At 36.1% G+C, this 15,119-nt stretch overlaps 1 protein-coding gene across 10 annotated transcripts in view; it reads left to right on the top strand.

Annotated features, from left to right (window-relative positions):
- SLC4A4 (solute carrier family 4 member 4) overlaps positions 1–9,437 on the top strand; it is a 379,388-nt gene extending 369,951 nt beyond the window's left edge. For 8 of the 10 annotated variants that reach the window (XM_086405458.1, XM_086405455.1, XM_086405451.1 and 5 more), the window contains 3 exons: positions 1,572–1,668; positions 4,194–4,273; positions 4,967–9,437. In XM_086405458.1, the coding sequence (XP_086261584.1) occupies positions 1,572–1,668; positions 4,194–4,237 (141 nt within the window). In that variant the 3' untranslated portion in view covers positions 4,238–4,273; positions 4,967–9,437. The remainder of the gene's footprint in view (positions 1–1,571; positions 1,669–4,193; positions 4,274–4,966) is intronic. The other 2 variants (XM_086405462.1, XM_086405461.1) reach the window with 1 other exon arrangement.
- Positions 9,438–15,119: the final 5,682 nt, after the last annotated feature.

Genomic DNA, 15,119 nt, shown 5'->3' with positions numbered 1-15,119 from the left:
TAGATTTGATTTTCAGCAAATCACATTTTATTTAAGCAGCACTATTCTTTTATTAATAATGTTTATCATTTTCAAGCCATATTTCCAACAGATTTCTTGAAGATAATGTGTGATATGTTTCTTTTCCTCTTTCTCCTCTTTCCCCTGCCCCCTTGCCCCCACAAAAACAAACAAGCTTATTATGTATCCTAGACAGTGAATCCAGCCAGAGTATATCTGTGCCATAAGTTCTGAGTGTTGAGCCCATTATTTGGGATTCTCCATTTGAAATGTGGCTTTCCTAATGTTCACTTGGCCATTGTGTGGTTTGGCATCCATGGATATAGGGAGCCACACAAGGGTATGAGAATTCCAACTCTAATATCTGTGAGCAAAAGTAGTGAAAATTATGGCTTGCCTGCCTTTTGAGCCACTCAGTCATTTTTGAACCCACCCATTAGGCTATGTATGATTAAGGGTGAGCTGCCAATCTGTTCATCTATAAATGCTATTATTTGGGGAAACTTTGAAATACTGCACCAAAACCCGTTCTTAACATTTTCATTTTTTTCAATTCCAGTGCAATATTTTAGTCTTTTGAAATATTTTAATTCAATATTTTAATTTAATATTTAAGGCTCATTATCCTCTTTAGATTTATCATAAAGGAATTTTCTATATGTGTAATAGTTTTATGGTAAGATTTGTTTTTTATTTTCTTTCATCCCTAGTTCCCATTTTTCCCCTTTCAACTAAATGTCATCTCCTTGGTACTTTCAGTGAAGAGATAAATTCCATCTTTTGGGTTCAGGCATAGCCATGGGTTCAGTGAATCCTGAAAAACAGTAAAGTGTTAATCCTATAGAAATCTGTTACAGTTTTGGCTTAAGTGGTCCATTCTTTAAGAAGCTTCATGATTTTTTATTTTGGTGATGATTCTTTTCTCCTTATCTGACCATCATAGGCACCTTCCTTTTGACTTCATCTTCTCACGTTTTGCTAAATTTCGAAATATATTTGGAATAAGCTAATTAAGATGAACCTTTAAGTACAAAATAGTTTTGATAGAGTATTAGAGTAAAGGATGGAGGGTTATTTTCAGGTCTATATGGATGACTCTTTGAGAGTGAATATTAGAAAAAGTATCCTTACGTGTCTTGGAAGGAAAGATAAATCATCATTTTCCTGGGGGTAGTGTTGGAAAGCATAAATGAAACAAAATTTCAAGAACATATAGTTTAGGAAGTCTCCTAAGTTTAATCTTTCACACTTAACTGTTAGTTTCAAAGACACATACAATTAACCCATAAATATTTGATCGTGAATCCAGCTTATGGAAAACTTTACAATTGTTTTCATTTGTGGTGAGCTCCATTTGTGTGGTTCTAGTTTTAACTGACTTAATTCCCTTAACCTAGAAGAAAGGAAAGTAAGTGTGATGGGAAGATGCCATAGAACTTGAAAAGCCAGCAAAGGAGAAGTGATTGTATCTAAGGCTGTTCTCCTTAGTACAGCGTAAATGATAATGTAATAGGTTCAATCCATCCTGCGAGGTCTGCATAAAATAAAACTGTTGTAAATTTCTTTCACAGTCTGACTGCCCATACTCAGAAAAAGTTCCAAGTATTAAAATTCCAATGGACATCATGGAACAGCAACCTTTCCTAAGTGATAGCAAACCTTCCGACAGTGAGTAGAACTAACCTCTTGCATGCCGGCTGGAATATGATTTGCACTTTACAGAGAAAAAACTTAAGGACTGTCATCTCCATTCACTTCCCCTGTTTTCTTTCTTTTTTTCTATGTGCAGATTTATACTTATTATGAAATTTCATTTTTACATTCCTTGATCTTTATTCTTTACCTTTTCCTTTTATCCATAACCATTTAAGTTTTTATTTGATTGTCTTTTCTCTGATCCAAGTTATCGCCAGTTTCTTTGAATTGCTAAACTCATAACCATGTTTTTAATTGATTTCCTTTTTTTCTGCTGGTATGTAGAATGGCAGCTTCTAGTACTACATCACTGTCTGTTACTGTTTGTCTTCCTTAGGTTTCCACCAATGATCAAATCAGCTCAAAAGAGAGATTGCATCGTGGGTTTCTCAAAGATCAATGAGTCAGTCAATTGTTAATACTGAGAATTTGGCGTAAATGTTATTTCAATTAAATTGGCAATCATTAAATATTACCACCCATCTTTGGGTATAGCCTATGAGATATTTGCATTTTCTTCCTAATTTCTTCATTCTCCTTCTGCTATTTCAAAATCATCTTTGTAATTGTACTGGTCTTTCTGGGGGTAATAGCCTGGTGGCAAAGGTGTAATGGTTTTTGACATGTCATTTTTTTTTTTTTTTTTTGTAATTGAGTTAACAGGCCAGTTGAAAATGGTGAACACTTTTGTAGTAACATTAGTGACTATCTCAAGCTTTTTCAATAGCAAGGACCAATTGCCTCCAAACTATTTTGAGTTTTCATTTGAAGGAAACATACTCTTTTAGCTCCAGGTGTACTTCAGAGTATCCTGATCTGTTACAAGAAAAGACAGTTGAAGCATTTTTATTTCTATTTGACAGTGCTATTTCAACTTCAATAAGAAGTTACCAAGAAAAGTTTGAAATGAATGAATATCTATGGAAAATGGGTATTTTAAATATCTCTTGGTGTTTATCACAAAGCTCAGCAGCTTAAACCAACAAACCTGGATCATCTCATGTAGTTCCTGATGTTTAGGAGCCACTGATTTGGGTGATTCTGGCCCAAGGGCTCTCTTGAGGTGGCAGCTCTCAAGCTCTTCACTGGGTCTAAGTCTGAAGGCTTGACCAGAATTGGGGATCCACTTCCAGGCTCAAGCAGTTGGCAGGAGATTTTATAGTTCCTTCGCTCATGGATATCTGCTAGGGCTGTCCCTGTCATGGTGGCCAGTGATAACAGAGGAAGAAACCAGAACAGAAGCTGCAATCTTTATGTCTCAGGAGTGATGTACCATCTCCTGTGCAGATTCTCTGGGTTACACAAACCAACCCTGGTACAATATTGGGAGGAATTATATAAGGACATGAATACCAGAAGGTAGGCAGCAGTGGGAGCCATCTTGGAAGCTGGCTCCCACACTGGTTTAAAGAAAAGAGAATTAACGCAGTCTCACCTTTGGTGTCCAATCTGTAATCTGTGACTGAGACTACTTTCTTCTCGATCCTATCAGCAACATTTAGTTGAATATTTTTTTTAAGTTCAAGCTCCTCAAACCATTATTTGGTTTCATTTTCATTTCCAGAGCATTAAAGAACAAAAAGAGACTGTAGAAGTCTTCTATTGGCATCATAACCTGGCACACCTCTTCCAAGTACAATTTAAAAACTACTTTTAAAAAATCAGAATGGTGGCTCAGAAGGTAAAGAATCTGCCTACAGTGCAGAAGACCTGGGTTCATCCCTGGTCAGGAAGATCCCCTGGAGAAGGGAGTGGCTACTCACTCCAGGATTCTTGCCTGGAGATTTCAATGGACAGAGGAGCCTGGTGGGCCCCAGTTCATGGGGTAACAAAGAGTAGGGCATGACTGAGTGACTGACGCTTTTACTTCACACTTAAAAAAAAAAAAAATCACCAGATAGAATTTGAGGCTCCTGGAAAAAGTGTATGGCAGATTGATTATTTATTGCTAATTGTTCTTCATTTTCTCAAAAACCTTTAAAAGGATATTTTGAAAGTAGTGGATATGACATGAGAAATTTATTCAAGCAAAATACCCATGATCATTCTAAAATCTTTTCTAGTATCATATAAATCCATGAAAGAACAAAATTGATTTTGTGGATTTGCAGTAGAAGCAAGTTCCTCAAAATCTTTATTTACCCCCATGAATAATAGCAGGACAAAGTTGTGAATGCTAAAGATGGCAGGAAATCCAAGGGCAAAGACTTAGGCATTCAGTAGATGTTATCATCCGCTAAAAATTATTTAGCTTGTCCTCTCACTGAAAACAATAGTGGCCCATCCCAGAAAACCTAGAATAAAGGGAACTGAGTGATTTTGGCTTCATCACACTACTTAGATTCTTGATACAGCATTTATTTAAATCGTGTAAACTTGTCTTTCATACTATTTCCAGTTTTAAAAGATGTATCCCTTTTTGTAAAGACTTAAAAATTTTTCCTTCTATTATGTTATACTTTACCAATGACTATTTATGATTTAAATTTTTTTTTTAGGAGAAAGATCACCAACATTCCTTGAACGCCATACATCATGCTGATAAAATTCCTTTCCTTCGGTCACTCGGTATGCCAAGGTAAAGGACAGCTCAGTATCTAACGTTGTTCTGTGGGGTGATTGCCCTGCACACATGGAATCAGTGGCAGGTTATTGGCAGGACACCCTGTTCTCCATCCTCCCTACAAATTTATCTTAGAAAAATTACCGAGACATCAGACCTCATCCAAGCCTTTACTTGTAGAAAACATTCTAAGAGACCTGTTCCACCTACTCTTAAACATAATGAAATCTTTCAGGATCTTTAAAGTCCAGCATCATACCAGTGTCATCTCTGATTTAAGGGTAGCTGGCATTTCCTGCTGGCTCTTCTCCAGTAGTTTCCTTCCTTTTTACACAGCTCTAGAGATTTCAGATCCTCCTTGATTTTCAAAATCGTGAAATCTCTGAGTATTTTTCATGTCAGTCTTTTTGTCCTTTAACTTCTGACAGTGACACCTCCCTGGTAGGTCTTTCTTATTGTTGGCTTTTTTTCCAACCTAGGTGTGAGAGCTTATGAAACTCTTACTTGAATTTCTTAACTCCTATTTGGTAACTTCGTCCCATTTTTAAAGTGTTTGTTTTTAATACAGAAGGAGGAGATAAGTATTTAAAGAGAACAAAGAAGGACCCACTTGACTTCTATACAACGCATAAACATTTGACAGATGGTAAAGGAATTCTGTTGTACTTACTATTTCCTTTTTTTTCCCCCCTTTTTCTTTTCCTCTAGTCCTAGAACTCCAGTAAAAGTTGTGCCTCAAATTAGAATAGAACTTGAGCCTGAAGACAATGATTACTTCTGGAGGAGCAAGGGAACAGAAACTACATTGTAACCTGTTTGTCTTTCTTAAAACTGACCGTTTTTGTTGTTTATGTTCTTGTTTCTTGTCTGATTATTTTTAAATTCTTGTTTTCTTTTGGTTTTTGGTCACTGGCCAAACACTACAGCTCTCTCTCTGCTTCTCTCTTGCATAGGTAAAATCCAGACAATAGTGCACCATTCCTTAAAAACAACATCTGAAGAATCCCTTTTTGTTCCTATACTTTCAGATATGTCCTCTGACAACCAAATTCCTCTGTCACTCTAAACATGCACAGACCCTGTCATTTTCCTTTATTAAGCAGAGGGCAAAAGTATTAAGGATTTTATAACACCTTTTATTAAAATATTGAAGGAACTTCCAACATTAGCTTTGGAGCTGTGCTTACTGGCTTATGTTTCTGTCTGGTCGAACAAACGACCTCCAGACAGTCCCTTCTCGCTTGTATTGCTCTCCAGGACTGGAAAACGTGCTGCTATTCTAACTTGCTCTTGCTTTTAAACCCTAATCTTAGAATTATCAAAAGAAGGAAAACTAAAGGTACTTTATTCCCATTAGAGAAACTATTGCCGTCATTGTAGCAAGTGCTGGAATGTCCCTTTTTTCCTATGCAAACTTTTTTTAACCCTTTAATGAACTTATCTGTTGAGTACATTGAAAAATATTTTTCTTCCTAGATTTTGTTGTTTAAATTATGGGGCCTAACCTGCAACTTATTTTTTGTCAATTTTTTAAACTTTTTTTTAATTACTGTAAAGAAAATGAATTTTTTCCTGCAGCAGGAAACATAGTTTTGAGTAGTTCTACCTCTTATTTGTAGCTGCCAGGCTTTCTGTAAAAATTGTATTGTATATAATGTGATTTTTACATACACACACACACACACACACACACCATCTCTAGGGTATGCCTGAGGGCTAGATTGGACTAAAAACACCATGTTTCTAAGCATCCATTTTTCCCTTTCTTTAAGAGAAATTTAACTGTTCTATGAAGGAGATTGGGGGAGGAGGGAGACACTCCTTTGTAATGGGAATAACTAATGTTTTGATAATAGTATCCAGGCACGGATGCTGATTGTATTACCATGTCAGTGTCCTATGCAGTATTGTTAGACTTTTTTCCATTTTGAAAATATTTGTGTGTTTGTGTATGTACTCTGTGTGTGGCTGGTGCACATATGTGCAAAGTTAGAAAGAGACAGAGTGATGGTAGGGAAAAGGCAAAGTTACTAGTCTCTTGTGTCAGTTTTTATAAAATCCAAACCACTTATGAAAAATCTATCAGAGGTCCAAGAGATTTATCATTATGCAAATGAGGGTAAATATATTTTATTACCCAGATAGCAGTCACTATCACTAACATAGTAGCCCTTATTTACAATACAAAATCCATAAGACTATATAATAGACCATTTACACATTTAAAAAGTGTTTATGGGAATGCAGATAGATCTCAGAGTTATTATATATGTATACATTTTTAATAATACTCACATTGTCTTTAAGATTGAAAGGCAATTATTCTTTGTGATTGGGGCATTTAGAATATATATGTCTATATATGTGTATATGTGTATTTCAAAGTACCATATTGAAAATTAGACAAATGAAAATTAGATCTTTAACCAAATTTAGCATGTTATCTAAATGTAATATCTTAATAGTCTGCATTATATATTATGAATCTGCATTAAAAATAGCATTTTAAATGGTGAATCCATAATTTTGGATTCCCAAAACCATATTTGTGATGTATCCTGACTAAGACAGGTTGTTGGAGGAGTATTAGAAGCAGAATGAAACCGCTTATTTTGGTTTCATAATATGTACATATTGACTCCCACTCATTCTTATATTAATTAAATTATAATTCTGTCCTTTTGAAATTTTGATTATAAAAATTTTATTGTCCTAAATTAACTGTTACTTTTATAGTATCTGATAATCTTAAAACTTTTAATTTTATACAAAATAGACATAAATGACCTACAATTTTTTCATTAAAATGAAGGTGGCAGAATAAACATTATTTGTTAAAATCTCACGTGCCAAATTTTGGCATCATGTTTGTATTTAGAGCTGTTCTTAAAATGATGATATTACTTATTTTTCATTATCCTAATTTAAAACTGTACGAAGCTTTTCTCTGTCTTTCTAATGGGAGCATTGATAAAATGTTTAAATGCCATGCATATTAAGATTAGCCGAACCTAGGATCTTGTTAAATTAAAGACACATTTGTTCACTTTTATACTCTAGATAGAATAATTTATATTTCTGATCATGAATCAAGTATCTGAGGATTCATGTCCCTTTCTGTCCCTTTCAAAGAACTCCTGAAGCAACTTAACTCAATATTTCAGCCTTTGAGTAGATAAAACTACCTGTACCTTCGTTAATCACCCACATTCTGTGACGGAAGGCTGATACTCATGAATGCAGAGAAGCACCTTGTATTTGCTAAAAGGAATAGCATCAAATCTTTTCAATATTTTGGAACCCAGGGAAGTATTTTAAAAAGCACTTACTTTCAGAGGAGCACAAGTAGTTACCAACTAAACAAACAAACCCTGAGGTCCACACAGAGCTACCAGATTATCTGTATTTTAACTGAATGTGGGCTTCCCTGGTGGCTCAGATGGTAAAGAACCTACCTGCAATGCGGGAGACCTGGGTTCAGTCCCTGGGTTTGAAAGATCCCCTGCCTGGAGAAGGGAATGGCTGCCCACTCCCAGTATTCTGGCCTGGAGAATTCCATGGACTGTATAGTCCATGGGGTTGCAAAGAGTCGGACACAACTGAGTGACTTATACTTTCAGTAATTGAATGTACTATCAAAGAACTAAAGCAGATTTTGGGGTGGTTTTGTTTTTATGTAAACTGGACACACAGAATACAATAGTAAATTTGTTTTCGCAAGTGTTTCTCCCTGATGTAAACACAGAGGTAAAAGATTTATGTTAGAAGTAAAGGACTAAGGGTACATGCAGAGTTGTTAAAAGTCCTGTGGTTGTACTGACTCAGTGTTGGAAGGAGAGCATCTGCTTTATCATAGAATAAAGACTTGTGGTCTTGCATTGGAAAGATGTTTTGGAGACACTGTTTTCCTGGATAAAAGTCACTCTACTATGTAAAATAATGAACAAGTTGGGATCCTAATTATTTTGTGTGCCGTACTGGGTACAGTCCCTGCCTCTTTTTCTAGTCAGGTGGTGGAGTAGGGTAGGGGGATGGAGGAAGTCAGAGAAGTAGGAAGACAAGCCTTCTCTAGTCAGCCCCCAACCAAAGACTGGAAAGAAGAGAAACGATTGTCTGCCATCAGAAGTTCAGTTTGTATGTATTCTATGCACATGCACCAACACACACAGAGTAAATCTTTAATCAGCTATATACTGGTGTTTAAAACAGAGAACGATTGTCTTCCAAGTTTTTGGTTCTTTTTTTAAAAACTGTGTTAAGTACTTGAAATGTGTTGACTGCTGACTATCTTTCAAAAACAAAAACAAAACCGTTTGAGTTGTATTACAGAGGTTGACATTGTGCAGGGATGGGACAAAGCTTTCTTCAATCCTTTTCATACCACTTCATGATTTTGGTACAGGAACTTAAGATGTTCTTGTTTATTCCATGAGATTTCACTTCTACTCTTCACAGTATGAGCATGAAGCCCAGTGGCACCAAGTGGCCGAATACAATTGAATGATATTTTGCTTGGGCCTTGGGAGTTTTCAGATGATGATTTCATCGAGCTTCATTGTAGCCTGAAATAAAGAAGTTGTGTGATATATGCTAACCAGTCAAGTTGCTTTTTGACCAGAAATTTAGATATGTTCTATTTTTTGGCTCATTTCTTTGTGCTCTATGGGTACATACAAAAATCCTGAATTCTGTTCTTAAGCAAATATTGCAACTCAGGGCTAAAGTCATCCAGTGAAACTTTTAGAGCCAGAAGTAACTTTGTCCCAATCCTACAATGTGAAAAGAATGAATAGTTGCCTCTTTTTAGCCATTTTCATGGCTGGTACATATCCGTACACATTACTTTTCAGAATCAATACGCACTTTCAGATATTCTTATTTTTATTCTCTTAAGTCTTTATTAACTTTGGAGAAATGATGCATCTTTTTATTTTAAATGAAGTAGATCAACATGGTGGAACAAAATGATATAGAACAGAAAACATTTCAATATATTACTAATAATTTTTTTCCAATATAAAACCTAAAATTCCTATAACATTATAGTATTTTACAGTTTTATGAAGCTTTCTATTGTGACTTTTATGGAATTAAGAGATGAAGAAGATGAGATATTTTAGCATTTATATTTTTCAAAATTAAATGTATACTTAAAATAAAGTAACTTTATGCATTATGAGTGTGAAGTGCTTCTCTTCAACTTTTCAAATAATTATTAACTGCCTGTTATTTTCCTCCTTTGGAAGATGTGGGAAATACAAAGGTGAGTAAGTTCAAACTCCTGACCTCTGATTGCCTTTCATTACTCTAGGCAAGAGGATAAAATAGATGTCTAAATTACGTAAAATAAGAAATTGTAAGAATTATCTATTCAAGTCTTAATGAAGGGCTATGATGCAAGGGCTCAAAGCAAGAAAAAGTATGTCCACTAAGAGCAGTGAAATGGTTTATTGAAAAGGTGACATTGTTATTCTTCTTTAATATAGTTAGTGAAATAGAAGATGAATCTATATGTGATATTGATGTATATAGTCAATTATCAAAGCAGAAAAACTGCTAAGCATAAGCACTTACTAAAAATTATTCAAATTAAAATCCTGGAATGGTGCTCCATAGAAGATACATAATACATCCTCCCCAGGGTTCCCTGTAATATTTACAACTGTCTAGGAAATTTCAATTCAGCCCTAACTTATAATAAGAGAATGGTAGCAGGGTAGGGGGCGGATGGTCAGGGGAACAAATAGGAGGGATGAAGAAGAACCATAGGTAGCAATAAGCAGTTACATTTTTTAAAAAAGGTCATGAGATTGGGACACTGGTTAAAACAGTCTTTTCATCTGGAAACAATATAAAGACAGTGGCTCTGAGCATCTTGATAGTGGTGGTGACACTGGACATGGGATGAGGTTTAAATTATATCACTGAACTGGAAGCAGCAGCAGAAAACAGAATAGATCATAATATGGGAGAATTTGGTTTTACAACATGCCCACCAATGATGAATTAAATGAGTTAAGAAATTAGGTTCACGTTATATTTAGCGTGTTATGAAAAGGAAATGCATACTTCAGCAGCCCTTCATGACGCTACCTGACCTACCAGAGAACAGGGAACTAAAACACAGAAGCCTCTGACATACCAAGCCATCCGTACCAACATCTACAACCACAGCCTGAGCACCACGGTTCTGAGCGGAGAGCTCAAATCCTCATTCAAATGTTTCCACTTACTTTTTTCAGAATGCTTGGATTTGTGTACCTTAATAATCTATGGATTTCTCATAGGAAAGCTGAATTAGTAAGAATCAATAACTTAGTCTTGGTAGGAAGAGAGATGACACAAAAACGGTATAAAACATACTCAAGAAGTCAAGAATCAGGCTATTTATTACACAGGCAAGGACACCACAACAGGTCTTACAGGTAAAATGTATTGGTTTTATATTGATTGAAATCTATTGATTATATGTTTAAAGGTAAAAATATATTGCAACTAATATTCAAAATGATGATTTGGGGCCACCAAAAATATTAACTATGTTCCATTTTTGTTCATTCATTCATTTACAGTTGTTGAATGGGGTAGTTGTTGGAGAAACAAAAATAAGATATGATTCCTAATTTCAATTAACTTACAGTCAAGTGTGAAAGAGAGACATGTAGACAAAGTAGTGAAATGAAAACTTGTAAGTGCTATGACAGAAATATGTGTCAGGTACAGTGAAGGCCCATATGAGGAAGTTATCAATTTCTTTTGAGAGTAAGAGGCCAAAATGTCAGGAAAGGTTTCTAAGGCAGTGGTTCAGTTTGGGTGAGAAAATATTTGCTGGACAAATGGTATCAGTGGAATTAAGAAATGGATGAAGGCCTCCCAAATCTGGGAGGTATAGAAGAGAATGGTGCAGGGCGAGAATTGCTATGTATGTATTCACTGCATACCAGATTCTCTACTTGGTCAAAGCAGCAAATAAAATAGTTTGTGCCCTAATGAAGTGTGTGGTCTGGGAGATACACAATCAACAAATAAAAAATAACTCAAGTTATGAATTATGAATAGTACCATGAATAAAGAAGATGGGGTAATACAAGAGTAAAATGAAATTAATGGAGGTTGGATGAACAGGGAAGGCCTCTCTGGGAAGAGATGGCTGAGTGGAGGATCAGGTGGACAGTGATGGGAAGATGGCCTTAGGCAGAGGAGTCAGCAGTGAAGGCAGAAGGGGTCACAGGATAGGGAAGAGGTTAAAGGTTCATGGGACAGGGTGTCACTGCTCAGACATAGTGAGGAACCCGTTGGCTGGGGAGGAGGTTGCTATTTGAGAGGACAAGGCTTATGTGCTAATTTATTTCATTATTTCTATAGCATCTTTATAGAGTTGGAGCACAAAGTACACTAAATTATTCAACTCAATGAAGCTTTACATTTTTATACACATGTAACCACAACTTAGATCAAGATGTAGGATATATATATTAGAATATATAAAACATCCTTTCCTGCCTCTGCATGCTAATAAGCCTAATACCAAGCTCTTAGCTTCAGGTTGGGGGAAAAAAAAAAAAAATCAGAGGGTTTGTCTCTAAGATAACAAAACAAATTTCCTGAGGAAAACTTCAAAACTTCTATTTAAAAAGATCTCCTTATCTAACATTAATGAGTACTTTCTTTACACACAGGCATAGCCTGAGAGTCAACAAGACTCACCCACAGACATAAAGACATAAAGCCCTCTGTCAAATATTCTCTTTCTAAAATGTGAAGATAAGTATAAACAATAAGAATTACAAAATATTTGAAGAAATCCTATAGGCATTACCAAGAAAGACTGAGATTAATAGAAACCACCAATCCTATGAAAACAAGTATTTCAAAGACTAGGAAGTAACTTCAGAAAAATCCTAATTTGTTTTACATTTGAAAGAACACCTGTACAAAATTTGAACAGGATCATTTAAAACAGAACAATCAAGAAAGAAAACACTTGGAATTTAAAATTCCATTCCAAATCTAAAACAAAATAACAGTAGAAAGAAAAAGTTTATGAAATATCTCAAAGTATATTAATAGAATCAAAAATAAAAATAGAGTCACAGTATATAATGTCTCAGAAATGAAGGTTGTTACACATGTTCATATACATATCTGAACAACTCTGAACAAATAATTTAAATTACACATTCATAGCACTGTTGGATTTCAGATTACCAAGAATAAAGTTTCAGAACACAAAAAGAGAGTATCTTAAAATTTTCTAGAAAAAGAGACCACATATAGAGACATAAAAACCAAGGTGAAGTCAATCTTTTCAACTGAAAAATTGAAAGTCAAAGCTATGGTTTTTCCAGTAGTCATGTATAGATGTGAGAGTTGGCCCATGAAGAAAGCTGAGCATCGAAGAACTGATGCTTTTGAACTGTGTTGTTAGAAAAGACTCTTCAGAGTCCCTTGAACTGCAAGGAGATCGAACCAGTCAACCCTAAAGGAAATCAACCCTGAATATTCATTGGAAGGACTGATGCTGAAGCTGAAGCTCCAATACTTCGGCCACCTGGTGCAAAGAGCTGACTCAGTGGAAAAGACCCTGATGCTGGGAAAGATTGAAGGCAGGAGGAAAAGGGGATGTCAGAGGATAAGATGGTTGGATGGCATCACTGACTCAATGGACATGAGCTTTAGCAAGCTCTGGGAGATGGTGAAGGACAGGAAAGCCTGGCGTGCTGCCGTCCATGGGGCTGCAAAGAATCCGACATGACTGAGGGACTGAAAAACAACAAAGACATTAGTGCAATGTCTTTTAAAACACTCTGAAGGAAAATAACTTTAAACCTAGGATTTTTGACCCAACCAGCCTATCAATCAAGTGTAAGGCAGAATAGAATATTTAGAAACCAAATTCCAAACAGTTAATCTTCAGTTCAACTGCTTCTAGGAAATTACTTACAAAGGTACTTCGCTGTGAGGAATTTAACTGAGACAGTCAAGGTCACAGAAAGCAACTGATCCAACCTTATTGAACAGTCAAGTCACAGAGTAACAGATGAGGCAGGACAGAGGGCTTTGGGAGAGCACATAGAAAAAGTACTCCATGGAATGGTTAAAATGACTAGAATGTTGGAAAACTTGGGGCTTCCCTGGTGGCTCAGATGATAAAGCATCTGCCTGCCTTTAGGTCACCACAGAGCACTGACTAGAGTTCCCTACACTATACAATATGCTCTCATTACTCTTGCAATGCAGGAGACCCAGGTTCAATCCCTGGGTCAGGAAGATCCCCTGGAGAAGGGAATGGCTACCCATCCTAGTATTCTTGCCTGGAGAATCCCATGGTCAGAGGAACCTGGTAAGCTACAGTTCATGAGTGTAAGATAAAAGCATTGAAAAAAAGGTGCATTTACAAAATCCTGGGAAAAGAAAAGTTGCATGAGAAAATCATGGTCCAAAAATTAAGAAAGCAGTCCAAATTGGAATAGAAGTTACCAGATATCAAGGAAGAGAATGCACAAGATTCTTAGAAGGAGTAAGAATCTGGAAGATATTAGGGATATGGTAAAGAAGGCATACGTTTATCTTCCCAAATAAAAAATGGAGAACAGACTTGTAGACACAGTGGGGGAAGAAGAAGGTGGGATGGATTGAGAGAGTAGCACTGAAACATATACATTACCATATGCAAAATAAATAGTGGGAATTCGCTCTATGACTCAGGGAGCTCAAACCCAGTGTTCTGTGCTAACCTAGAGGGGTGGGATGGGGTGGGAGGTGGGAGGGAGGTTCAAGAGGGAGGGGACATATGTATACTTATGGCTGAAACCAACACAGTATTTTAAAGCAATTATCCTCCAATTAAAAGTAAATAAATTTTTTAAAAAGTAATTAGAAATGCTGTATGAGCAGTAAATACTCCAAATATGTACAAATTTTGAACTATTGATGGAATATAAGGAAAGAGAATTTACTTGAACTTGACATTCTCCTTTGAGTGGCTCAGGTGTAATTATATTGAATTTGGAATTATACCCCACTACTTGGTTCTACTAGAATACTAACAGAGCCATCATGCTAACATAGAATATTACCACAGTCATAATAAAGGAAACACTATTTATTGGTTTCAATATTCAGAACCAGCCCATAGAAATAGCATGGAGCATCAAAAAATGTGAGAGAACCACTGAGATCACCCCTGATAATGTAAAAGGAGACTGAAGGAATGTTGGGAAGGAGTGAAGAAGAAAAGGTGGAGAGAAGTGTGGGAACACAGTATCAGCAGTATGTTTGGAAGAAGTAGCAGCTTTTAACTGTGGCTTAAACAGTCTGGGATTAGGCAGCTTCTGGCTTTTGTTTAGTGTCCAGATGCTGTCAGGGCCGGCATCTCTGTGATTCTCTTGGTTGTTGCATTCATATTCACAAGAGAACTAATATATTTTTAGTCATCATACCAAAGCTAGGAAAATGGTATGTGCTCAGTCACTTCAGTCATGTCCAACTCTTATAGATGATCTTACTTGCAAAGCAGAAATAGCGACACAGACATAGAGAACAAATGGATGGATACCATGGTGGGAAGGGGGTGGGGTCAGATGAATTGGGACATTGAGATTGACATATATACACTACTATGTATAAAATAGGTAATGAGAGCCTACTGTATAGGGCAGGGAACTCTGTTCAGTGCTCTGTGGCGACCTCAATGGAAAGGAAATCCTAAAAAAGGGGATATATGTACAGGTATGGCTGATTCACTTTGCTGTACAGCAGAAACACACAGTTTCTGTGTGACAGCTCCAATTAAAAAAAAAATTGTTTCAGCAGAAATAAATGGAGAGATTGGGAAAAAAACAAAATGATAAAAGCAAGT

This window comes from Bos grunniens, chromosome 6 (genome assembly GCF_055505025.1).
Source record: "Bos grunniens cultivar Pamir isolate PY7600 chromosome 6, Bosgru_T2T1.0, whole genome shotgun sequence".
Lineage (NCBI taxonomy): Eukaryota > Metazoa > Chordata > Mammalia > Artiodactyla > Bovidae > Bos > Bos grunniens.
The sequence above is the reverse complement of the archived record's forward strand: the minus strand, read 5'-3'. Positions and strand labels throughout refer to the sequence as shown.